The sequence below is a fragment of the Electrophorus electricus genome, chromosome 22 (assembly GCF_041902795.1).
Source record: "Electrophorus electricus isolate QZ-2024a chromosome 22, ASM4190279v1, whole genome shotgun sequence".
In the NCBI taxonomy this organism is placed as follows: Eukaryota; Metazoa; Chordata; class Actinopteri; order Gymnotiformes; family Gymnotidae; genus Electrophorus; species Electrophorus electricus.
Window position 1 is genome coordinate 16,737,501 of NC_137518.1, and position 24,303 is coordinate 16,761,803.

The 24,303-nt window shown below is 44.2% G+C and overlaps 2 protein-coding genes across 6 annotated transcripts in view; both read left to right on the plus strand.

Moving 5' to 3' along the window:
• Positions 1–13,578, plus strand: part of rassf5 (Ras association domain family member 5) — a 40,627-nt gene extending 27,049 nt beyond the window's left edge. Inside the window, exons 1-5 of one of the 3 annotated variants that reach the window (XM_027012907.3) lie at positions 1–386; positions 9,611–9,715; positions 9,832–10,114; positions 10,385–10,500; positions 10,936–13,578. The exon at positions 1–386 is cut by the window's left edge and continues 431 nt beyond it. In XM_027012907.3, coding sequence (XP_026868708.3) covers positions 264–386; positions 9,611–9,715; positions 9,832–10,114; positions 10,385–10,500; positions 10,936–11,088 — 780 coding nt within the window. In that variant the 5' untranslated portion in view covers positions 1–263 and the 3' untranslated portion in view covers positions 11,089–13,578. The remainder of the gene's footprint in view (positions 387–9,610; positions 9,716–9,831; positions 10,115–10,384; positions 10,501–10,935) is intronic. The other 2 variants (XM_027012906.3, XM_081705170.1) reach the window with 2 other exon arrangements.
• A 1,819-nt stretch (positions 13,579–15,397) lies between these two features.
• On the plus strand, positions 15,398–23,941 carry dyrk3 (dual specificity tyrosine phosphorylation regulated kinase 3). 3 transcript variants are annotated; one of them, XM_027012905.3, is made up of 3 exons: positions 15,398–16,402; positions 17,449–17,564; positions 19,564–23,941. In XM_027012905.3, exons 1-3 carry the CDS (start codon positions 16,360–16,362, stop codon positions 21,151–21,153), a joined length of 1,749 nt encoding a protein of 582 aa, XP_026868706.2. In that variant the 5' UTR covers positions 15,398–16,359; the 3' UTR covers positions 21,154–23,941. The 3 variants fall into 3 exon arrangements, with proteins under 3 accessions (XP_026868706.2, XP_081561294.1, XP_081561295.1); XM_081705168.1 differs by lacking the exon at positions 15,398–16,402 and having other exon boundaries at positions 17,465–17,600; XM_081705169.1 differs by lacking the exon at positions 15,398–16,402 and having other exon boundaries at positions 17,468–17,564; positions 19,526–23,941.
• The last annotated feature ends 362 nt before the right edge of the window (positions 23,942–24,303 follow it).

Genomic DNA, 24,303 nt, shown 5'->3' on the forward strand with positions numbered 1-24,303 from the left:
TAGCCGCACGCCCTCCTGTGCCCCCCACTACCACCACGCAGCGCAGCCGAACGCGGAAGCACACCGATAACTTGCCACTTCCGCTCTCCGAGATCCACGCTTGATCCTCCAAAGGCAGCTGGGAGCGCTGGCCCTTGGCCTTCACCCGTGGTCTCCTGCCCTACGCTGTCTCCGTTGCCTGGAGCCTGGAATGGTGCTGGGGGTCCCTGAAGGCCCCTCACCAGACGGACGCTGAGTCGCCCAAACTGGATCCGGCCCCGCAAATGACCGGTAGCAATAGCATGAGCAGTGGCTACTGCAGCCTGGATGAGGAGAGCGAGGATTTCACATTCTTCACCGCCAAAACCTCCTTCTTCCGGCAGACACACGGAAAGCACAGAGCCGAGGTAATGTGGGGGAGGGGGAACAGACAAGCAAACAGTGAATGTTGACAACGGGAACAGAGACAGGACACCCAGCACTGAAAAATGAGAAGTGCTGTTTGTCAGATGTGGGGTGTGTGTGTGTGTGTGTGTCTGTGAGTGTGTGTGCGTGTGAATGTGTGTGTGTGTGAGTGTGTGTGTGTGTGGGGTGTGTGTGTGCGTGTGTGTGTGCGTGTGAGCGTGCGTGTGTGTGTGTGTAGTACGGAAATTAGGTTATGAACTTATTTCTTGGAGTTTCTCAACTATTTCCCAACTCTCAAGGGGGGATGGCGATTACTAGATAATCAGCACTGGCTTACATCCTCATTTTAAGATGCTGCATTTTGCCGTATAGTGTATTGTTTTTTGGTCAATATTCTCTTCTGAGATGCAAAAAGCTCTCAAAGGTCTTATGCTCACACATGGAGTAACACTGAAACACCAAATTTGGAACATGTGTCTGTTTTGATGATGGAAATCTTATTAGTGGAATGTTTAATTTGGGAGAAAAGGCCTCACACACATGAGCAGTGAGCGGAAACCTCTGAGGGAAGGCCAGAGGTTTCGCCATTATTTTTTTGTTTCTTGTCAGTTGAAGTAGGCTAATTGCCATAGCAACATTGTTTCAGTTTCTTCATGTTTATCTAAACTGCCTAAGCATACCATACAGCCAGCCTGTCCTAAAGTTACTATACGGTGTACTTCAAATGCTGTTTAAGCCTCGTTTGGATTTTTTGTTCATGAAATGGAGAATTCAAATATTGATAATGTTAAGGAGCCTTATAAAGCTGTCTAATATGGTTCTGTGGTGTTATAAAGTGGAAGATGGCCCCATGGTTTTGGCAAGGGGTCGATAACAGACTACACCAGCCTTTTTTTGGCCTGATGATGACTTTTGCCATCCGAGTGTTACACTACTTGTATCCCCGTCCCTCAGTATAGCCTGAGTGTTATGTATGTAGGTTTCATTTAAGTCCAGAGCAGCTGCCTGGGATGGAGAGGTCTCGCCCTCACCGCGCGGAGGCCGCGCTCTTCCAGCAACCTTGGGCTGCATTCTGCATGGCAATAATATTCAGTTCATATTCAGACTTTTATTTTGCTTGAAAGACTAGACTTTGGTTACTCATTTGATTGTGTAGCTACTTTTTTCCTGTTTGCATTATTTAATTAATATCAGTGGCAAAAAAAAACTTAAATAGTGGATGCATTGCTGATTATTCAGAGAATGATAAAAATAGCGATTTGGTTAACTCTTATTGTTATTAGTATAATACCAATATCAGACAATCATTAGCCATTTTTTGCAAGTCCACTCCTTTGAACATGCCAGGTCTACCTAGGCGTCTGCAGTGTCAGGTTTGGACAGACACTACATTTGGACTATAAATGATTCATCTTCTCACTCCCATTCTCCGTTCAAGAATGGTGTGGGTTGCCTAGTTTAGAACACCAGAACTGGACCCGTGTTCTCAGCTGTAGTTTTGTTATCGTTAGATGATTGTTTGTAGGTTGATTCAAGGTGCTCACATGACTGTATCTAGTGGGAACCCTGGGCTTTGATTTTTTTAATTTGCCAAAACAGGAATATTGCAAACTAAACTAGAATTGGTTTTCTAGTGATATCGTAGTGCTGGTCGCATGGAAAGAACTACACCTACTATTTACAGTTTGTGTGATGGTTGTAGAGCCAGTAATGTAACTTGTGAGTCCTTCTAAGAATCACTTTTTCTTCCACGAACAGTCTGTGTCTTACATTCACTGCTGAGTCTTCAGGGCAGGGAGGAGCTAATTGCCGATCAACACTGATAGGTGATGTAACTATTTGGGCTTACAACCAGATGGTCTCAAGCGACATTTTGGATGAAGAACAGGTGTCACATTAAAGCTCTTATGAGATCTATCTAAAGGCAAAAAGATCGGATGCAGATATTTTAAACAAATGTGCTTTCAGTACGGTTGTGCGGTTGCTATCTTTTTGGAGTTGTGTTCAGTAGAAGATAGTGAAACCTAGTCATGCCTATGTCATGGAATGACAGGTGCACTGTACTCCTAAGCTTGAACACACACTGCACAAACTGCTCACAAGTGCACAAACATAATTATCTTCCTCGTGCAATACACGCCACACTTCAGATCTTGAAGCTAGTTCCTATCCAAATATCAAACAGTCTTCTACAAATAAAAAAGCTCCGGCACCTGGAGAGTTGTTCTCAGCTTCTTCACCCCTTGATGAGCATGTCAAAACAACCAGACACTAAGATTTGAATGGTGAGGCTATGTAAATATAAAGGAGCACTGCACACTGCACTTTGCTCTCCAGAACTGCACGCAGGGACTTCGCTCCACTGCCTCTCTGGAAACCGGAGTGTGTGTGGCACCATCTCGGCAGTACAGAGGTGTGTGTGGGGTGGCACAGGAAAGTAGGGCTAACAGCCACACCTCACAGGCGGCAGAGTGCTGCTTGTTTTGTACACATGCTAAGCTCTGAAAATGATTCATAAAAATCCCTTTTCGCCTCCCTTGCCATCTGTAGAGCAGACAGGGACTGGGTCGCTTTGTTGCAGTGGTAAATGGATCAATAAACAATCTGCGTTTTAACACCAAAACCTTTTGCAAGAGACATTGTAAAGGCAACGTCATAAGAAGTAGTGTGCGTGTGTGTGTACCACCAGTATGTGGTACAGCTCTTTGCTTTAAAGGCTGCCACATATTGACTTTGTGTATGCCAGCACAAAGACAACGGAGCTTTACATGTGCATAGAGCTGTGACATCTGTGAGACTGTGGAGAGAGATTTTTTTTACCACTCAACACTTGACCCACTAACGACTGTGGGTGTGGGTGTGTGGGAGGGAGGGAGGGAGGGAGTAGTCATTCTAAATAGGAGAGCGAGAGAGAGAGACGGGGAGGGAGACGACGGCTTGGGTGTAATGCAGAGAGATATGCTACTTCGTGGGCGGCTCATTCCACACGTACTTAATCACACTGAAGCATTTTATTCAATCTCTTTGCTTCTTCATTTCTTTCCCCTCAGCATCTTGGGTATGAAAACTGGATCGAAACAGGAAGTGAGCCATGGTTTCCCAGCATCCAGCCTAAGATAGATGGGCGACTGACCTCACTGACTGGTCACACCCCACGCCCAGCGTCAAAGCCTCCACATTACTGTACATTAGCACCATCTAACAGGTCCTTAAGGTTTCTGGAAGCTTCTTACAGCTCGGTCCTGCAACCGTACCCATTGTGCTGTATATGGCAAAGTGTAATACACGTGTAGCACCGTGATACTGACTTTGGATAATCGGAATATTGTTCCATAGACTCTATGATGTAAGGGCGCATGCTTTGACGTATGTTCACACTGACCTAAATCCCATTACCGAATTGACCATATGTTCATGTCAGGCCTGCCAACGCCACTGCAGATCTGACATTATGCAGACTTTTATTCCGAACCCTTCCTTGTCTGGTCCAGATGACTTAAGGGCTCTTAGGCATCACCTGAAGATCTGATACGTGTGCAATATGGAGTTAGTGCAGTTGATTTACCTTAAAGCTAATCTCACCAGGGTAGGAATCTCAGGAGCAGACAGTATGAACATTACAGGATACCACAGTCACATACATCATACAAAAAACCCTACTTCCAAATATTTGTGATGTCATATTTTGTTTTTATATATTGCACTGATTAATGCACCAAAATATGGATGTGAGATTCAGTTCATACCGCACATCTAGAACGGTTCATACTGCACATCTAGATCAGGTCATACCGCACATCTAGAACGGTTCATACTGCACATCTAGATCAGGTCATACACCACATCTAGATAAGTTCATACAGCGCATCTAGATCAGTTCATACAGAGCTTCTAGATCAGTTCATATAGAGCATCTAGATCAGTTCATACAGAGCATCTAGATCAGTTCATACAGCACATCTAGATCGGTTCATACAGAGCATCTAGATCAGTTCATAGAGCATCTAGATCAGTTCATACAGCACATATAGATCGGTTCATACAGGGCATCTAGATCAGTTCATACAGCGCGTCTAGATCGGTTCATACAGAGCATCTAGATCAGTTCATAGAGCATCTAGATCAGTTCATACACCACATCTAGATCGGTTCATACAGGGCATCTAGATCAGTTCATACAGCGCGTCTAGATCAGTTCATACAGCACATCTAGATCAGTTCATACAGCACATCTAGATCAGTTCATACAGCACATCTAGATCGGTTCATACAGGGCATCTAGATCAGTTCATACAGCGCGTCTAGATCAGTTCATACAGCACATCTAGATCGGTTCATACAGAGCGTCTAGATCAGTTCATACAGCACATCTAGATCGGTTCATACAGAGCGTCTAGATCAGTTCATACAGCACATCTAGATCAGTTCATACAGCACATCTAGATCAGTTCATACAGGGCATCTAGATCAGTTCATACAGCACATCTAGATCGGTTCATACAGAGCGTCTAGATCAGTTCATACAGCACATCTAGATCGGTTCATACAGGGCATCTAGATCAGTTCATACAGCACATCTAGATCAGTTCATACAGGCTGACCGAGCCTGCGCCACCCACCGCCTTGGCTTCAGTCGCGAAGCCGAAGCAGGTTTGAGCGACCTCAACGTGGACCGCATGCTACCGCCGAGGGTGTTGCATTACCTAATCAGCCTGAGAGGCCTCGGGCCTGCTGACGACAGTGAGATGCCCCCATGTGATGGCGTAGGGCGGCCCCTCCTGGGGCGGGGCTCCCCGTGAGCTGATCTTCGGCCCAATCGCCAGGCAGGGAGCTGCCCGCTCCCAGACATCAGCAGTGACTTGTAGACCCAAGCCTGCTTTAGAACTGAGCAGGGTGGTAGTCTTTGATGCGAGTCTGATATTGATCTGAGTCTGCTCACGACGCCACAGCAAACATTTCTGATCGGGGGTGTAGTCATTAAATGGCCTTGAGTGTCCTCAGGGTCACTTCACGCATATTTGGTTTTGTGTGGTTGTGTTTCTTTTATTTACATTAATTCTTTTTTGTTTTTTTGTTTTGTTTTTTCGTTAGCACAGGGCGATGAGCTCTTTAGCCGAAACAGGATAGGTTAGACAGGTTAGTCTCCTGGAGGTGTCTTCTTGGTGCAAATTAGAGAGATCTAATTTGCTTTGTCATGATAACTGTTCAAAGTTGAGCAATGTAGTTAAACATACATTTAATACAAAATTAATTCAATTTTCAAGACGTCCTTGAAGCATTCGTAAGCACTTTGAATTGTTGCTGTGTCTAAAAATGCTAAACAAACCTGTCTTGCCTTGCCTAGATCTAAAAGACTAACATTTTAAAAACTTTCCTAAAAACTTTACACTGTTGGCCTGGTGCCAGTCAACAGGTTTTTACAGTTTAGAAGGAAATCTTTCACCTACTACATGGAGCCAGATTTCACACACAGGAAATCGTGGTTGTGTTTCATGTCTGCAGAGAGAAGAGATGTGTGAGAGTGCAAGACACAGACTCAATCAGCTGGGTGGACGGAGCGTTCTAGGACTGTTTAAGAATGAGCGTCGTCACCTTCCTTTGGGAAAGATGGGAGATGAGATACTGTTAAGATTTATATAAAGAACAACTGTGATGCAGTATTGAATGTTAGGACACATCACTGAGCTCAGTGTGTGTGTACATGTGTGCGCGTGCGTGTCTGTCTGTGTGTATGTGTGTGTAATGTGTGTGCAAAGTGTGTAATGTGGGTTATCTCCCATTGCCAAATATTGTAAGTAGGTGAGAAATGTATAAAGCAAGGAAACACACAGAGCTATTCCTGGTCATGGGTGCGTTCTCTTCTGTCGCATGGACTCCCATTGGCTGACGTAGCCACACGCTTGCTGAAACGCTTGAATCATCTTCTTCAGCATATGGAGATATTTATAGGAATTAAATTTAAAGACCTCTTTTGTAGCTGGGAGATTTGCAGAATTAAAGATGAGGCAGCAAAGCCTATTCACACACATTTTCATGCTCAGGATATAACACAGATCGCATGCGTGCATGCGTGTATATGCACGGGCATGCACAAGTGTACGTGTTTATGTATAAACCGCGCGGCCATTCTTTAATCTGTCATGCTTCCAGCAGTAACAATACTTCAAGAAACATTGTCTTTCCAATCTTAAAAAAGAAATGTGGGAAAAAAAACAAAACAAAACAGTGGGAAACTGATCCCAGGTCAGATTTGGCCAGCTTTGGTGCTGGAGACCTACTGCCAAACACCAGGCTGTAATAGCCTGCCTGCTGCAGCTCAGGCGTGGTACAGTACGGCTGGCGCTCGGCTTTCCTGATGTAAGCTCGGCCACTTCTCCGCCTGCCTTTCTCCTCACCACTTATTCTCTCAGTACTTTATGCCAGAATTTAGCCACTTAAAAGGCCAAGACGACGGAGCCACCCAGTTCTGGCTCACCCACCCCATTGTTCTAACTGCCGGCACTTTCTCAGCTCGTGCGGGCTACAGGAAGGGCGGGAGGGTGGGTATATTTAGCTCCTCACAAATCCAGGAATTCCCGAGAGAATTGTTGGAATGTGTGAATGAGACGGTGGCTGGGGGAGAAAGGAAGAGGATTCCGAACAAATCCAAACTCTGCGGGTCTTTGATCCATCAGGGATAACGAGGACATCGCAGGTTCAGTTCGCCTTCTCCCATTGGGTCGAGAAGGGGAGACTGGGATATTGTTAACGTTGATGTGTGCCATGTAGCTTGGGCTGAAAGGGTGATTTTGCGAGACAAATTCTATATGCCTGCGGCTCCACAGATCACTGACTAGAATGCACCAGGAGTTTACAGCCAGACAGCACACTTGCAGGCTTTGGATCTGCAGATGTAGAATTGAGATTCTCATGCTGCTTAGATATGTTAGCGTGACATTTCGGCATTGCGCAGTGTTGACAGAACATCAGTGCTGCAAGAGCATCAAGCACTGCACATTTCCTGTGTATGTCTTCGGTCTGCCATCGGTCTGGTCGCAAAAACCATCACTGCACGTCAACTGTGCACATCCGGGTTCAGCACGCTGTTGGCCTGCTAAACTTAGTTTTCCCCTCTGCACTCTCTCTTGCTGTCTCTCTCTTTCAATCTCTGCGTGGCTCACGCGGATGTGCGTGCGCGTGTGCATACGCATGCTTCTATCTGCTCAATGAGACGAAATGCACTGCATTGATGCCCAGAGGATCTCCATGAATGAATGATCCTGCTTCTGTCGTCCTTATTCTTTTGCTCGTCCGACGGAAAAAGGAAACACACCTTGCGTACAGTACTGCATAGCCAGCAGCTAAAAATACCCCGGCCAACATCTGTGTTGCTCTGGGTTTTTTATCTAACATCACTGATCTTCAGAACCCACTCAGAACACCCCCGCAGATGGTTCAGCTCTGCAAGTGGAATTTTTAAACATCTAAACAGCCTGCCATATTTTCCATCCAGCAGTGTTGTACGTGCACAGAGAAAGTACGCGGAGATGGAGGGTTATGTGATGTTCCTTTTGAAACGTGAGGGTAATCCAAGACTAGAGACAGTGATGGTGCAAAGATGAGAGAGCAATAGAGAGCGTGAGATCGCAGGCTAAAGCCCATTTTCTGATAGCAGGATTGAAAAAAACGAGAAGGGTAATGGTGTGTCTTCCTGTCGGAGTGAAATCCTGTCACTGCAGAACGGGAGAACACTGTGTTGCTGAGTGAGCACTACATCTTCAAGTCCCTCATGTGTTCTTATATATATGTTTAAGTCTACCTTCAGGGGTTTAAGTACACACTCCACAAGTGTGCACACAAGTGTGTCCTGCTCATTCACGTTTGACCACACATGAATATCGAATGGAGAGTGTCACTTCATCATGAACATTGTTTCAGGCACGCAAACAGAACTGTGGGCATCACTGTTTCTCAGGCCACTCTTGCATTTTTGAACATATGCGTGCAGAAATTCCTGAATACAGACCTTTGAATCTACACACGCACACACAAACCCATGCACACACATGGGCCCCTGTCGTTGGATCAATAGAACCAGCTTATGAGCTCCTGTTTGATCAGTCAGTGAAACCGCCACCTGTGCCACTTTTCTGTTTAGCAGGTCTTTTTTAGCTGTTTTTCTTTTCTCCAACACTAAGAGCAATACACCCCCAACCCCACCCTCCCCAGCATATTAAAACTAATGCTGCCTCAGCATCGAAGGACAGAAACCCTGTTATAGATATTTGTTGAGTGCAGATAATAATAGCTGTTTAAAGGTCCCATACGGGGTTTCTGCGCATGACTCCATCATTGCGCCCGTGACTCTCAGTGATGTTACAACACCCCTGCAGGGAAAGCCATCTCCAGTGTTCGATTGTAAAAGTGGACATATTATTACACTGCAGAGAACCATGGTCATCTTGGCCATCAACTTGGCCATCGAACTGCTCTCTACTGTCACAGTCTCTATCTACTTCATTGTCAGCTTGTGCTGGGGAGACATTCTAAGATCTGACAGACAGTGGACTCCAAAAACACTTAATCTTAATTACTGGTCATGTGCTATGTTGTCAGTACACAGCAAAATCCCCGGTGCTGAATTAATACCGCCAGTGTTTACGGAAGTCAAGTTGGACATAAATGGATACAGTAAGAGTTGACTCAACACTTGTAGTTCTCCTGTGCATGAGTAGCAAAAGAAAGATCGGGAAGTTAACAAGGAATTAACAAGCATTCTCAGAACAGAGGATGAGTTAGGACACTCAGGTGCACACCAGACTAGACAAAGTACTTCCGTGAAACTCGGGGCACTGTCTGCAGGGACGACTTTCTTTATTTGCATGCTCTTGTGAGTGGAATCACACCTGATCTGCACAGTGATCCAAGCAAGAAAGTCACAGGATTTGTGTGGCCCGGATTGAAGTTTCTGTCCGGTTCACATCCCAGTAAGCAGCGTCACCATGCTAGTACATAGATCTTCATCCTTATACCTGAGTAAGCAAAGGATGAGGTCAATTTTTCGGAGAAGACAAAGAAGAAACGTTGACAGGAGACTAGACTTAAAATGGAAGTCTCTTGTGGGCAGCATTAGCGAGAAAAGGAGACATTTATTTATACGAGAAGCATTAGGCGCTTTTCGGTAAGACGTCGGATCTTTGGAATGCGTCGTTAAACGGTGGGATTTGGGGTCTTTCCTTTCTTTCAGAACACCACTAAGGAAGATGAGGATGAGAAGTCCCTCACAGAGGAAGAGATCCAGGCCAAGATAGAGGAGTACAACTCCAGAGTGTCCGAAAATGGAATGAAATTAGTGAGTACCTTCTTTCACCTGACGGCATGTGATGAAATCCACAACCTCAGAACACAGGTAACAGGTGTTCACAGATGACTTTCTCCGTCATCCGCACCCTCTCTGCTCTATTTCAGGCGAAAAACGGAAATTACACTGGTTTTATTAGGGTCCACCTGAAGCTCCGGCGTCCCGTGTCCTTGCTGCCACCCGACGGGAAGAACCCGGGGTTCAGCGCAGCGGCTGACGAGCGGGACAGCCGCACGTCCTTCTACATGCCCAATGAGTCTGTCAAGCAGCTCCACGTGAGCAGTAGCACCACGGTCACCGAGGTGATCCAGGGCCTGCTTAAAAAGTACTTGATGGAGGACAACCCTAGCAAGTTCTCCCTGTACCAGCAAACGCACCGCGACGGCCAGGGTGTGTGTGAGGGTTTTTGTTTGTGTGTGTGTGTGTGTGCGTGTGTGTGTGCATGTGCGCAAGGGGACGTGTGTGTGTAAGTGGGTGTTCTGAGCGTGGATGAAGGTGTGTGTCCCTCGCTAAGTGGGAGTAGAAAATAACGCGTCTTTAGCATCACCAACAGAGTGGAAATAAAGCATGGGAACATTTTAAAAAGTGCATGATATGCCATTATCTTAGCCTGCTAAAAATATTTCTCACTGTAATGTAGGTGTTTTCTGCTCATCTCAGATCTCTTACAGAAACTTTCCGGTTCTGAGTACCCACTTGTCCTGCGGCTACTGGCAGGTCCTGACCCGGAGAACCTCACATTTGTGCTGAGGGAAAACGAGACTGGAGACGTGGAGGTTGGTTTTTCAGCATCACACCATCACCTGCAGACTGACATCATACACAGAGTACGTTAGCGACACATGATTGTCTGCAGACTGAAGCCATACGCTGTTAGCGCTGCACATTATGTAATTTGGTCAGCAGTCTAACAACCCTGTACAAAACTCTGACTGGTTTAACAAACATAATAAACACCTAAAAAATTGCAGTCTAGGTTTTAACCATTTCACAGGAGTTGTTATTACTGTCACTATTATATTTTTAACATTTAAAAAGGTATTCCATCATAATTGCCATTCTAAATTGTTGTTTTGTTGTTGTATTTTTCCTCGAGAGCTTTAAGGTGCTTTAAAGTTTCTTTAGTTTTTAATTTTTAAGATCTTAACATATTAGTTAAAACCTTTGTTTAAAAGCTCTAATGAATCTCTCTCTGTCTCACTCTCTCTCAGTGGCATGCATTCTCTGTGCCTGAGCTGCAGAACTTTCTAGCCATCCTAGAGAAAGAGGAGAGGGAGCGTTTGAATGTGGTGAGGCAGCGCTATGTGAACTACAGGAAGAAGCTCCTAGAGGCTCTTCAGGAGGTCCAGAACAAGCCTGACTAGGATGGGGCCATACCCTGTCCCTCAGCCCACCTGGCCCAGCACGAGGCCCCCACAGACTCCTGGAAACTTCTCGAAGAACTCCCCAAACCCTCCAGTCAGGACTCCACAAATGCCCTCAGCATGCCTCTACAACACGACCTGTGCCCTACAGAGATAGGACCGGGCACGGGTGCGTGGTGAGGGTGGGGTGTTACCAGAACATGGGAGCATGGGGGCATGAAGGATCAAAACAAGTGGGTCTCTCAGGAGACAAGTGGCACACTGGCAGAGGGTCTGAGACAGGGTTTCTGACTCACGTGGTTTGTATCTTGGAAAAAAAGATGCGTGTGTTTGCTTGTTTGTTTGTTCGAATGATTTGAAGTCTTGAGTCTGTCCATTTTTTCTTTTTATTGCTGCTGCTGCTACTGCAAGTGTGACTTTCTCATCGGGATTCAGCACTAGCATCCCTGCCGTCTGGGTTCAGAGCGAGAGGGGGGAGGGGTAGTGGGTGCGACTACAGGAGGAGAAATACAATTTACAAGGTTATAAGAGTCTGTGATCCTAGAGGTGAAGAAGACTGATGTAAAAGCTTAAAGCTCCAGGTCAAACACAAGTCACATGGCCATTAGGCTAACTGTAAAAAAAAAAAATCAACACGCTTTTTTTTTTTCACTCACTCCTGAGAACATCTTGGCTAATACCGTTGTATACAATGTGCTGAATTCACTCCCTAAACTTCTCACCCTCAAGAAATCAACGTCATTCGGTAGAAACTTCCTCGGTTACATTTGCGTGTCACCCAAATCAGCAGCTCCTCTTCAGCCAGCGGTGCCCTCCAACAAACAGATATTGTGTACCATCCATTGTCCATGCATGTGTGCATTTAAAAAGCATGACCTGAAGCAGACGTCTCGAACTGCAGCCTACAGAAATGTGAAATGAAGTGTTCATGACTGTTATAGAGAGATTGGTCTGTGGGACTTGTCAGAGGAAGTGAGCTTCTCACCTGCTGTGGTGTAGCATGAAGGCATATGAAAGCACCAACCTTAGCATGCAGGTGGCACATGAAACCTCTCTTCCCTCAACCTGAAGTTGAACGCCGCAAGAGAGCGTGCAGTTCCATAGGTCTGAGGCCAGAAGGATCAAGACATACCTGGAGTCCGACTCGTAGAAGACTGCCTTCTTTTGGACTGGCTTGACATTTAGCACCCAGTAACATATTTAAAGTAGAAAAACAGCGCACTGAACATTAGCGTCTGATCTAACGTCTGCGGTCCCACTGTGAGAGAATTGGCAAATGGGCAAATGGAGGCTATGGACTGTGATTTCATAAGATGAAAAAAACACCATAAATGATATTACACCAAAGCTAATTGAGACATATAGCCCTTGTATTTTTAAATTTTCTCTTAAATAGTGGGGGATATGTCTGAAAATGTAAATTGCTTGTTGTTGAGTCTTCTATCATCCATGCACCAACACACACCACTAAGTTAGATGCTAGGATGAATAAGAATCATGTGTTGAGTGCCATTTGTGTTTTTTCCCTCTATTCTTCTGTTTTGGAAAAAAAAAAAGTTTTAACAATCCATGTCGCTTTAATGTGTGTATGCTTCTTAAGTTCTGTGTGTGCAGCACATGAACTGTGTGTGTGAGAGTGATTTCATACAGTCTGCAACACTGAAATATTGTCACATTGTTGGGTGCACAGAATGGCAGCGGCTAAGTTGTGAAGTTGTGAAATGTGCAATGTGGTAATGGCGATCTGCAGGCTTTGGCTTGTTTTTCCCACCTTCAGGCATAATAGTAACTGGAGCTGTTCCTAACACACTGATATTCTGGTGTAAGTGGTGCCACAGCGAGCGTCAGGATTGGGCAGGGTGCTTTGGTTGGCTTGAGACATGGGAAACGTGTTTGTTTCTCTGTACAGTCACCTGTGTTGAATTGACTCCACTGAAAGAAGAAGTGCAGACGTAAGCAATCGTCTGACCCTGGCAATTTCTAAGCACTAAGCCTACAGGGGCGGGGGCGGCCCTTGTAAATCTGCTGAGGCTGATCGCTTCTTTATGGCCAGGTGAGCGCAGGCAATGTCTTTAGTCTGGATGTAGCCAAGCCTGATTGAGGACGCTCTGTTCATCTGCTCCAGTAGAGCCACGCACCATAAACTAAAAATGAACGGATAGCAAGAGAGCAGTGCTTTCAACATGGCAGACCTCTTGTGTTCCTGTGGGACTCTGAGGGTAAAAGTGTGTGTGTGTGTGTGTGTGTGTGTGTGTGTGTGTGTGTGTGTGTGTGTGTGTGTGTATGAGAGAGAGAGAGAGAGAGAGAGAGAGAGAGAGAATGTGAGTGTGTGTATTTAACTTATTTTATGATTCACTTTTCTCAGTGTGTTGAAATTTGGAGTTCTGGACAAATCAATGCTGTCTGGCAATCTTTTGTTTAAAAAAAATCTGTATAGCATCTTTAAAGCTGTAAAATATTACTTAAGAATTAAATAAAATATCATCCTTTTGTGTGCGTGTCTTTTTATAATTTTTAAATCACTAAGTCAGAAAAACATCCAAAGCCTATTGGGTTTGCTGCCTTTTCTGCAGACAGCAGAAAACACTGTCAGCATGAGTAATCAGAATAAACCACATCAGTGCAACAAATCGCAGCCAGAGCAACATGAATGTACTGCGTAACTTTACTGGAAATGGCCAACCCCAGATAGGCCACCAGTCCAGAAAAAGAAACAGATCAGGATCACAGCAGACAAGCTGCTACAACTCATTGTTACTGATGGACGATGAGTAACAAGTCTGAAGACTTAATGTCAAACACTGGATACACACTACTAACTGTTAAACAGGCTCAGAAAGACTTCGGAGAGAACAAACAGAAATATGGGTTTGTTTATACAGTTCCTGGAAAGTCATCAAGTGAACAGGGGCAGGTGATTAGAGTGACATAGCTGGGTAGTGATTAGAGTGACGTGGTTGGGCAGGGCTGGTCAGAAGAGGTAATGAGAGTGACACGGTTGTGTAGAAGAGTGGAGGCTGGTGGTTAGCGTGCCAGTAATGGATACTTTTCTCCCTGCTCAATGTCAAAGGGGCACATCAGTAAAAAGTCTGGACCACCTTTCCCAAAAGCATAGCAGTATTATGATCATCTTGAGAACACACAATATCTCTCTCCTTTTCCCCCAATTACATTTTTATATTTACTCTACCAATTACAAATAATCTTTGGTTTACAATGCTTTTAGGAAACCCAGCCTAGATTACTAACCCAGATCACAGGGGCAGGTTCCAAATACAACCAGCAGAGGGAACCTCAAACCCATAAACATACAGAATGGCTGCCGGAGTTTTTACTACTTCTAGCGCCCAAGAACTTTATACTCCACATCAGTTCGTAGTTTATTTGGAACATATAGGCCAAGTCTGATACGTGTTAGCTATAATTTTTAGACGGTTTCTTTTTTATGTATAGGTTTCATATTCCCACAAAGTTCTTGAAATCCTTAAAGGTCAGTATTATCTTCATTTGTAATCCATGAATGTCGAGTTCATTTTCATTTGTAAGTATTCTAAGTTGAATGTAGCTCCATAATCACTGTCATTTCTGTAGACCAGGTTCCTTTTCTACTGCGATTTAACCTACATAATGCATGATCTGCTTGTAGATGGAAGAAACATGCGGGTTTCCGAGGAGACACATTGGCTTCTTGGCAGCCACAACAGCCACCAGCTGTTAATGTTCGTCATAACGTCCAAGACCAAATACAGCATTTACTTCTCATGAGCTCCGAAGCTGCCAAGGGGTCAACGTAAAAATAAATAAATAAATAAATAAAATAGTGTCAATATGTCATTTATAGGAGCAAATATAGAAAGCCCCCTATTGAGAATAGCATCTACTACAACCACGCTCTTGCATGTCCGGTTGTAGAGCAACACGCCCCAGTGCATCGCATCATCTTCTGGTACTGCAACCACGGAGCAAGGCCGATAACACTGGAGTCAGATTCATGTTCAGCATGGGAAACCTTTTGCTCCCTACCTAGACAAGTTATCTAAAATATTATCTTCCACAGGAGTCCATTCACTTTACGGATGTACAAGTGTAAACTGTTTAAACTGCCTAATAGTTGTAATTAGTACAGGGAGAGAAAATAAGCGAGGTTTCGCCCCTTATAAGTCTTGGTTCAGCACCTCAAACTCTGTTTATTCGTCTGAAGGGGCCATGTTGGCTCTTCAGAAGCATGTTGCATCTTTGACCACTGAGAAGTTCGGACACGTGTCTGAGCCAACATGGCGCCGGCTAGGCCACGCCCTGCTTTGTCCGTTGATGACGCTGGTGTAGCCAAACAGAAGACTCCCTTAGCAACAAGCTAAGACCCTACGGCTGAGCTTCAGCTCCGAGAACACAGAAGACGCACATTTCAACGGCATTCGGTAGCGATGTTGACAGTGTTGTGAACTGAAACTGCCGTCCTCTTTGGAAAACAACGCTAAAGTTACTCCGGATGGATAAAGAAGCGAATATATCGGTTTTTAGTTAGGCTAGCTAACGTTAAACAGCATCGGAGCGTGCTGGCTAGCTATCTTAGCATCGTTAAAAAGTGTGAGTTGTGCGGTAGTCTAGTCACATATTCGACCATTTTCGACATATTCGACCACTATTCGACTGTTTTCCTAAGTTGGAATGGTTCTTTTGATCGATATAGATATCGATAGTTCGAAAAGGGCGAAGAGCGGTCGTGGTGGACATCGCCGTTTTGTTTGGACTCGAACTGTCTCGAGGAACTGGTCGTGTGGATTTTGGACGTACATGATTTTTTATTCTGCTGCATGCTGACGAAAAAAAAAACATTTACATTTTTGTCATCGGATTTTTGAGCCCTGGTGGAAAAGTGTAGAAAAACTATCTGCTGAGCGTTGAGGACACGGTTCTTTTTCTTATTAATAAACGGACAATGGTTAGTAGCCAAGTAGCTATTATACGAAGCTCCAGCTTCATTTAGTGTTTCCTAATCAGCAGGACTATAACGTCTCCGCTAGCTCAGCCTGAACAATCCCAGCCTCAGTCACAACCCGATTAGCACACTTCAGAAAGCTCACGGCCAACTGTCGTTTCACTAGTTAACTCGGTCGGCTGGCCAATAATTGAAACTTAATTTGACATGAGACGAATGCCACTTGCTAGAGATACGACCAAGGGGCCTTTTTATTAGTACCTTTTAACAGGAGCCTTTTGGAAAGAATAAAAAGAAGCATTTGATGTTGACTGCAAAAGTTTGCCACAATCATGATGATATTGAGCAGAAAGCCAGATGGTCCCGTTACAGCAGGTAATTATTTTGTGTGTGTCTTATGTATCACGATGCGAAATGTGATATCTTACTGTATTAGATTGCCACGACTGTATCAGTAAACAAAAACTCTTCCCTTTCATCAGTCTTTTAGCTACAGTCACCGAATCATTGCCTTCCAGATAATTTCCCTAAAAACCAGGAACACCTTCAAAAGTATAACTTGGCTAGCTGGCAATATTACTGATGCTGTAGGTAATTAATTTTGCTTTCATCAAGGAAGCTGAAGGTTATAAGTCTGATTTAGACTTAGAAGGTTGCAAGATCTGATTTAGTCCATAACTGATGGAATCTTTGCTATGCAGTTGTTTCATGCCGACGTAATTTAGGAGACTTATTCCCCATTTCCAGGGTAAGCCACTGCCAGATAAAGCATTTCTTTCATTATGACTTTGGATGCCTTCATGCCTTGTTTGGGTTCATCATAATGTCCTATCAGCAATCTGCTGCCCATGTGGAATTTCATTCATCCATCTGGGAGCTTATGCAGTGTATCATTTTATGCATTGTTTTGCTAAGCATTCTGGTATAGGCTATTAGGAGGCTTTAGTGACAAACTAGGACCAAGTTGTGGAAACTGCTGAACTCCCAGTGAGGCATTCAAAACTGATATAATAAGCTTCTAACTGCTTGTCGTTGTTTGCTCCAGAGACGGTCTGTTGACAAGGCTGTGTGGGAAGCCCGTTTTCTGACGCACCTGCAGCTTGGTTACCTGACTCCCTAAAGGGGTGCTTCTTGCTTTGATTTAGTTTTTTGTTGGTTTCTGTGTTTTTGTTTCATGTCAGTTGTGAAGCTTGCTTCTCCACATAACATTCATTTTTGTTGATCTGAGCTAACCAAATGCATGCATGTCTCCATGCCAACAACAAGCTGTTGTACTATAATTGTTTGCTGTACCAAAGGGCTGTTGACCTTCGCGCTGTAGCATTCTGAGCTGACAGGGTGTGTGTGTGTGTGTGTGTGTGTGTGTGTGTGTGTGTGTGTGTGTGTGTGTGTGTGTGTGTGTGTGTTTGTCTACTCCTCAGCTCGCCATGCCGACGGTCTCTATGACTCTTACATGCGCACGGACCACATTGTGAATGAGGACACTGATCTGAATGCACAGAGCCCCTCTGGACTGCCGTTGCTGCCCAAACATCCAGTAAGTCCAGACTAAGTCCAGACTTCCAAATGCCCAGTAAGTCAAGACTTCCTCTTCTCCAGTAACAGGACAGACTTTGCATCCCCCACTTCCTTTGGTTCATCCTCCTCTGGCATTTTTCCAAAGAGGGACATGGATGAGCAGGTTCCTCCTTTGTACACTCAAACAGGAAACTGTTCCTGATTCATTAGAGTGTAAAGAATAATTTGAAAGTTTGACCCCAGTAAGTCCAGACAAATCCGGAACTAGCTTTTTACTTTGGACGTTGCCTCCAACCGTTTGTGCTGTGGGTGCCTTTGGCTCAGTAGCAAATGCTATCATTCCCTGCTTCTGTGATGATCTTGCGCCTTAATATCCGAAGGCAGTGTGACTTGCGCTTGCTGTACATATTTGCCTTTTCCCGAGTTATGTAAATTAAATTTCATGTCATCATATGGCATTGGATGGGAAGGTTTTTTGTTCACATGCATACATTTGTATAATAGTTAAGGCTGTTTGCATATAATTCAGAGTGTAGACCTATATTGATTGTACAGGTCCATTGCGATGGCTTGTTTGTATAGAGTCTTGGAATTTAGTGGGCCTTGTGCCTTGTTGGCTAACATTACGATTAAATATATTTTCTTCACATGTTGAGTAAACAAATTGTGTTGTGTACGAGTTGGACCAGGAGCAAATTTTCTAGCTTGGGCATATGAGATAAGGACCGTGTATGACTTGGCCATATTAACTTTCTGCTGTGCCATTCAAATGTCACTAACCAGCTTTGACTTCAACCCTTCAAAAGTAAAGATTTGTTTTATTGCACTCCTGCCATAGCAAAGCTGTGAGCACTTATGTCTGGAAAGAGATTGCTGATTTTTATGGCTGGTCTCTGTGATATTAATTTGTCACATCTCCATGCTCATGTTTCTATTTTGGTCACGCTTCTCAGGACTTCCAGCTTCCTCTCAATGGCCATGAATGCAACTCACTTCTTGAGGTTTTTTTATCCCCTTCATCTCATATTATTGTAGATATAACCTAATTTCCTTTCTGACGTGCACATTTTAGAACTGTAGCTGTGGGGTATATTTCCCCCCCCCTCTGTACAGCACTGTAGCTTTTTGTGGACTTGGGATGTTATATAGAATGATCTCAAATGGAAATGGGACTCGAGAATTTCATGGTGCACTGAACATCCTGAATGTGGAAAGAAAAAGTAAATATACCACCCTCACCATTTCAACGTACTGCTGCTTTGTGAAATTTGGGTTTTGTGTGCCATGAGATTAATCCAAATTTAATTAAATAGCTGAACTGCATCCTGGGGCATGAGGCAAGATGTCATGGGCATTGACAAATTCTTTCCATAAGTAAAAATTGTGTAGGGAAAAGTATTTTATAATGCGAAAGATAATGGCACATTAAACCTAATTTTTAGTAACCCACAATCCGTCTGGTTGACCGGGTCTTTCAATTAGCATGTTATTTTGAGATGAGAGTTTTGAGGATCAGAGTGCTTACTGCAGTCCTTGGGTATAGCTGAAGGCCTCAATTGTTTGCACTTAGTCCTCCATCCAGATGAACTTCCAGCTGCTCTGGTTTTGCAGCCATCTCCTGCTATTGTAGGGACTGTTCGTGAGGCTTTTCCTCCTGTTTAGCTGCAGAGCTCATTAGTGCCTTCAAATTCCCTTGAAAGCTCAATGGTATTCCCAGTCATGCTACTCAGTGGATGTGCAGGGTTGCACATTTGAGCTATTGGCCACTTAATAGTGTCCCAGTTGGACCTCTCTCTTACTGTGCGCTTGATGTTCCGGTAGACGTTTATGCAGTCGGTTGTGGCCTTTTAATTTTGGCTTCATTGGGAGAGTTCTGTTCCTCTAAACCAGGTTCGCTTTAATGAGCTTATGTTTTAATTTACAGAGCCCTCCTGTCATATGCTTTGATTGACTGACTGACTCTTCTTACCCCTTTCTTAGGAATTCTCCGGTAATACCTGTCTCTTCTCTTTCTGAAGGGTTTGAGTAAGTCTACAATGAAAGATCATCTGGGGATCCGAGGAGGACCGATGAAGGTGAAGTACTTGTACGAGGACTCACACAACCGCAAACCGCATGGTGTGACTCAGCACAGTGGCACCAGCCATACTCCTGCCAAGCATCCGTCCACTCTCTCCAAGGAAAGGAGTGTGGACAGCAACAGTTCAGCCAAATCCTCCGAAAGCTTGGTTAAGTCCGCCAAGCCAGGTGGTCCCATGGCTCCAGAGCAGGCGCTGAAGCATAACAGACATCATCTGTCTGCCCTAGAGCAACAGGAGATCCACAGCTACCCTGATATCTACTTTGTGGGACCAAATGCCAAGAAGAGACAAGCATTAGCAGGGGGCTCTAATAACTGTGGCTATGATGATGACCAGGGAGGCTATATCCATGTACCTCATGATCACATTGCCTATCGCTACGAGTTCCTCAAGGTCATTGGTAAAGGGAGTTTTGGTCAGGTCGCAAAGGTCTATGACCACAAGCTGCACCAGCATCTGGCCCTCAAAATGGTGCGCAATGAGAAACGCTTCCACCGGCAAGCCGCGGAGGAGATCAGAATTCTGGAGCACCTGAAGAAGCAAGACAAGACGGGCAGCATGAACGTTGTCCACATGCTGGAGCACTTCACGTTCCGCAATCACATCTGCATGACCTTCGAGCTTCTCAGCATGAATCTCTATGAGCTCATCAAGCGCAATAAGTTCCAGGGTTTCAGCCTGCCATTGGTGCGCAAGTTCGCCCACTCCATTTTGCAGTGTCTGGAGGCACTGCACCGCCATAAGATCATCCACTGTGACCTTAAACCAGAGAACATTCTGCTCAAGCAGCAGGGTAGGAGTGGTATCAAGGTCATCGACTTTGGCTCCAGTTGCTTTGACCACCAGCGCGTCTACACTTACATTCAGTCCCGATTCTATCGGGCTCCCGAGGTCATCCTTGGCTCACGCTACGGCATGCCCATAGACATGTGGAGCTTTGGCTGCATTCTAGCCGAGCTGCTAACAGGGTACCCACTCTTTCCTGGTGAGGATGAGGGCGACCAGTTAGCCTGCATGATGGAGCTATTGGGCATGCCTCCTCAAAAACTTTTGGAGCAGGCTAAGCGTGCCAAGAACTTCATCAACTCCAAAGGCCACCCCCGTTACTGCACTGTAACCACACTCAGCAACGGCACCTTGGTGCTCAATGGGAGTCGCTCTCGACGGGGTAAGATGCGAGGTCCTCCGGGCAACAAGGAGTGGGTCACAGCACTCAAAGGCTGTGATGACCCCACCTTCATTGACTTTCTGAAGAAGTGTCTTGACTGGGAACCCAGTACACGCATGACGCCTGTCCTGGCTTTGCGGCACTCCTGGCTCTGCAAGCGACTACCCAAGTCTGTGCCTGTAGGGGAGAAGAGCATGGTGCCCAAGCGGATTACTGAGCATAGCACCTCCTTCCCCAGTATCATCTCAAAGGCACCCGCTGTAATGGGCCCAACCAACAATAAACTGCGGACCCACATGATGGGGGACACTAGTGGGAGTATACCATTGCGTACAGTGCTACCAAAGCTTGTTTCGTAAAGCTGATCACCTGTTCAGGGATAAAAATGACATTGTAGCATAGTCTTTAGAGGTGAGCTTAATTTGCGTTTGAAATGATGAGTGATTTTAATGAAGTAATACTAAGTAACAAAAACGACGATAAAAATTTATATGGCAGTTAAACAATACCTTGGTTGTTTTCTTGGGACGGCCTTTGGAAAAGGTATTTGAAAATTGAAGAATTTAGTGTCTTTATTCACTTTTGTGTAGAATGCTATTGAAGTGCACAAATTGTTGGGAATATGCTGTTTTCCATCTGGGGGTTTACACTATCACTTTTGCTAAAACCAACTTGAACTTTTGTAGTTGTAAGGGCTGCCTTTTAAAGGTCTACTTTTAAGGGCTTTTGAAAATGCTGGGTCTCTGAAATTGTCTCAATCACTATCTGACACGTGATATTTCAAAGTATCAAGCATGAGGAGCCCGATTCTCACCCAGGGCTCCAACAGTCCTCTCAGTTTGCTAACAAGCTGTCTGTTTAACAAATTTATTTAATAATGATTCTAACAGTTATTTTCTGTTGGGATTTTAATTGTTTTATTTGTATTCTCTCACTGCTCTGTGTCTAGTTTTATGGTTTGAGTTACAAGGAAGTTATGACTTCCTTGGGTCCTTCTGGCCAAAATGCTGTGCAAGTAAGCCTATGGGAGAAGTCCAAGCCCATCATCCTCTGTACTACAGAGGCTTTTAACTTCCTCGTTTTCTTGGCATTTCTTCTGTGAAGCTGTTGCTTAAGAGAAAGTGTATCCCCTACAGCAAGACAAAAGGATGGTTGGGGTGGGAGTATTGGAGCACTGTGGACTTTCAATGGCTTGAGTTTATCCTGCACCCAGTGTTGGAGAAAAATAGGCTTAGATGCTATCCCAGCAACAACCTCGCTGTCTTTATTGCATTTGCTATTCTGAATGCTGTTGGTCACGTTTCACTCCAGTGACCAGCAGTATGTTGGATTGGCCTGTGTGTGGAAGCTAAGGCTTCCAAGCAGTTGTTGTTGCTGGTTTATAGAACAGAATCATATCAACTTTAATGCTCAGTCAGATAGAAGGGTTTGGCAGGGCATTCAGTGGGTAATTACCAATGACTCCTCGATGATTCAGAATGGAAGCACTCAGAGCTGCAGTTTTCACCCTGTTCTCCTGTGTTTTCCACCTTCTTCCAGGATCACAATAGAACCTTCCTGTCTATACACTCAAGCTCTCTATAGGAACGTGCTGTGCACACAGAGCCATATATTCTGGGGTGACTTACAGTAGCAGTTAACGTGTAGCTGCACCCAGGCTGTTTCCCGTCACAGAGCCTTCTGCAGACCTAGCTGTTATCCGCACACACTCGGTGTTACGACAGCTTTAGGAATGATTGATGCAGCTGTTTTTTATGCAAGTTTTATATGGAGGTCAAGGCTTTTGATGACCTCATACAGGAGATATGACAAAAGCACATTTTGTTGGCACTGCCATTGGTTATATCAAACGTTCTGGCTGTGAACGGAATTACCTGAATGCTCAATGGCATATTATTATATAAGGCAAAGACACTATTTTAGTGAAAGGTGCTAAACCTGTGGTCCTCACAGATATATGCTGTGCATCTCTCTGTCCACAGGACCAAGGATTGAATCTGAAACAGAAACCATAAACGTGGTTGTAAAAATCACTGCCATAGAGTTTTTCATTTTAGTTTTGTTATTCCCTCTCGTGATGATCTTATTCATCCTGTACAACTCACCTCTCTCAGGTCATGACCCCACTTTAGCGGGTTTGAGAACATGGATGCTTTAAGGATGTATGATTCCACAGAGTGATCTTTTTTATTTTTTATTTTTTTATTTTTTTTATTAAAGCTTGTACACACACAATCCACATGGGCTAGAGAGTTGTGAAGAGCTAGTCTGTAATCTTAGGACACTGGTGCTTTGCTCAATGTAACTAGCACTACCCACATTCGTAAGACAAATAATGATTGTTTGGTCTGTCTTAAGCGGGACTGGTTGATTAATCAGTTAATAATGAGTTGTCTTCAGTAGCCCTACCAGCTCTGTGACCTAATGGAACATATCCAGTGACAACAGAGTTGTTATGGAAAAGTATATTTGGTGTAGTTACTGAAGAAAACATCAGATGTTTCTTAGTCTACCTCTTCTTTCCAAAAATAACACTTTGCTTCTGACTGACGTTCACTATGAGCTCTATGAAAGAGCCCCATGACTCAAACCAAACGGCAGTGTTCCACTGTCATCCTGCCAAGCTGTCCCCAGCTGTTATGTTCACGTTAGCATATCTGCCTGTTAGCTTTATCCCAGACCAGCATCTGCTTTGTCACGCATGTCTGTCCCGATGATGTCCTGCAGCCCTGTCTGTCAGGGAGAGCCTATCCCTGTGTCTTTGGTGGAGTGCTGGACTGAGTCAGCTGGGTTCAGCACAGGCTTGTTTCTCTTCCAGCTCTTACAGGGTTTCATGCTTCTTATGTTTCTTTTTATAGACTTCTTTTTTTTTTCTTTCTTTCTTTTTTTTACAGCTTTCCAAATGAGTTCATTCAATTCAAAGAGGGTCGAATACCAGAACTGTGTTTTTCCTCCTGTGATGTGTGTTTATGGACTGCTAGCTATATTCACAGCATGAAAATCAAAGTGTAAAAGGACTAAATGATGAGTTATGTAATGATAAAAATGTGTACATAAAGTAACCAAATGAGCTTGTATTGTTTTTTTTTTTTGTTTGTTTGTTTGTTTGTTTGTTTTTTAAGAAGAATAAAATCGATATTAAAATAAGTTTCTCCTTGTTTGTGTGTGTCCTAGTTGTTGGTGGAACACACTTTCAGGCTAACACGTATTTAATCTTTTTTGGTACCTATAGTCTACACTTTAAACAGTGTCTTTAAATTGTTTATATTTGTTGACATGAAAGGACAAGTGTTAATATGTGTAATCGAGTATCATTCCTTGTCCACTTTCACCCACAGACCTCAAACTCAGACACACCTACAGCAATGATATTCTTTTTGCGTAGGCATTCAAACTGAGATGGGAATTTGTAGACAAATGCATAACTCATATTTTACCAAAAAATCAAATCTTGTGTTAAACTGGTGACTGGAGTCTTAAGTGAACTGAAAACTCAGAGTCATGTGAAT

Coding starts and splice junctions, on each gene's coding strand:
- dyrk3 (XM_027012905.3), top strand. CDS start 16,360: ATGATGATATTGAGCAGAAAGCCAGATGGTCCCGTTACAGCAG. Junction 16,403..17,448: donor AGATGGTCCCGTTACAGCAG/GTAATTATTTTG, acceptor TCTACTCCTCAG/CTCGCCATGCCGACGGTCTC. Junction 17,565..19,563: donor CGTTGCTGCCCAAACATCCA/GTAAGTCCAGAC, acceptor CTCTTTCTGAAG/GGTTTGAGTAAGTCTACAAT.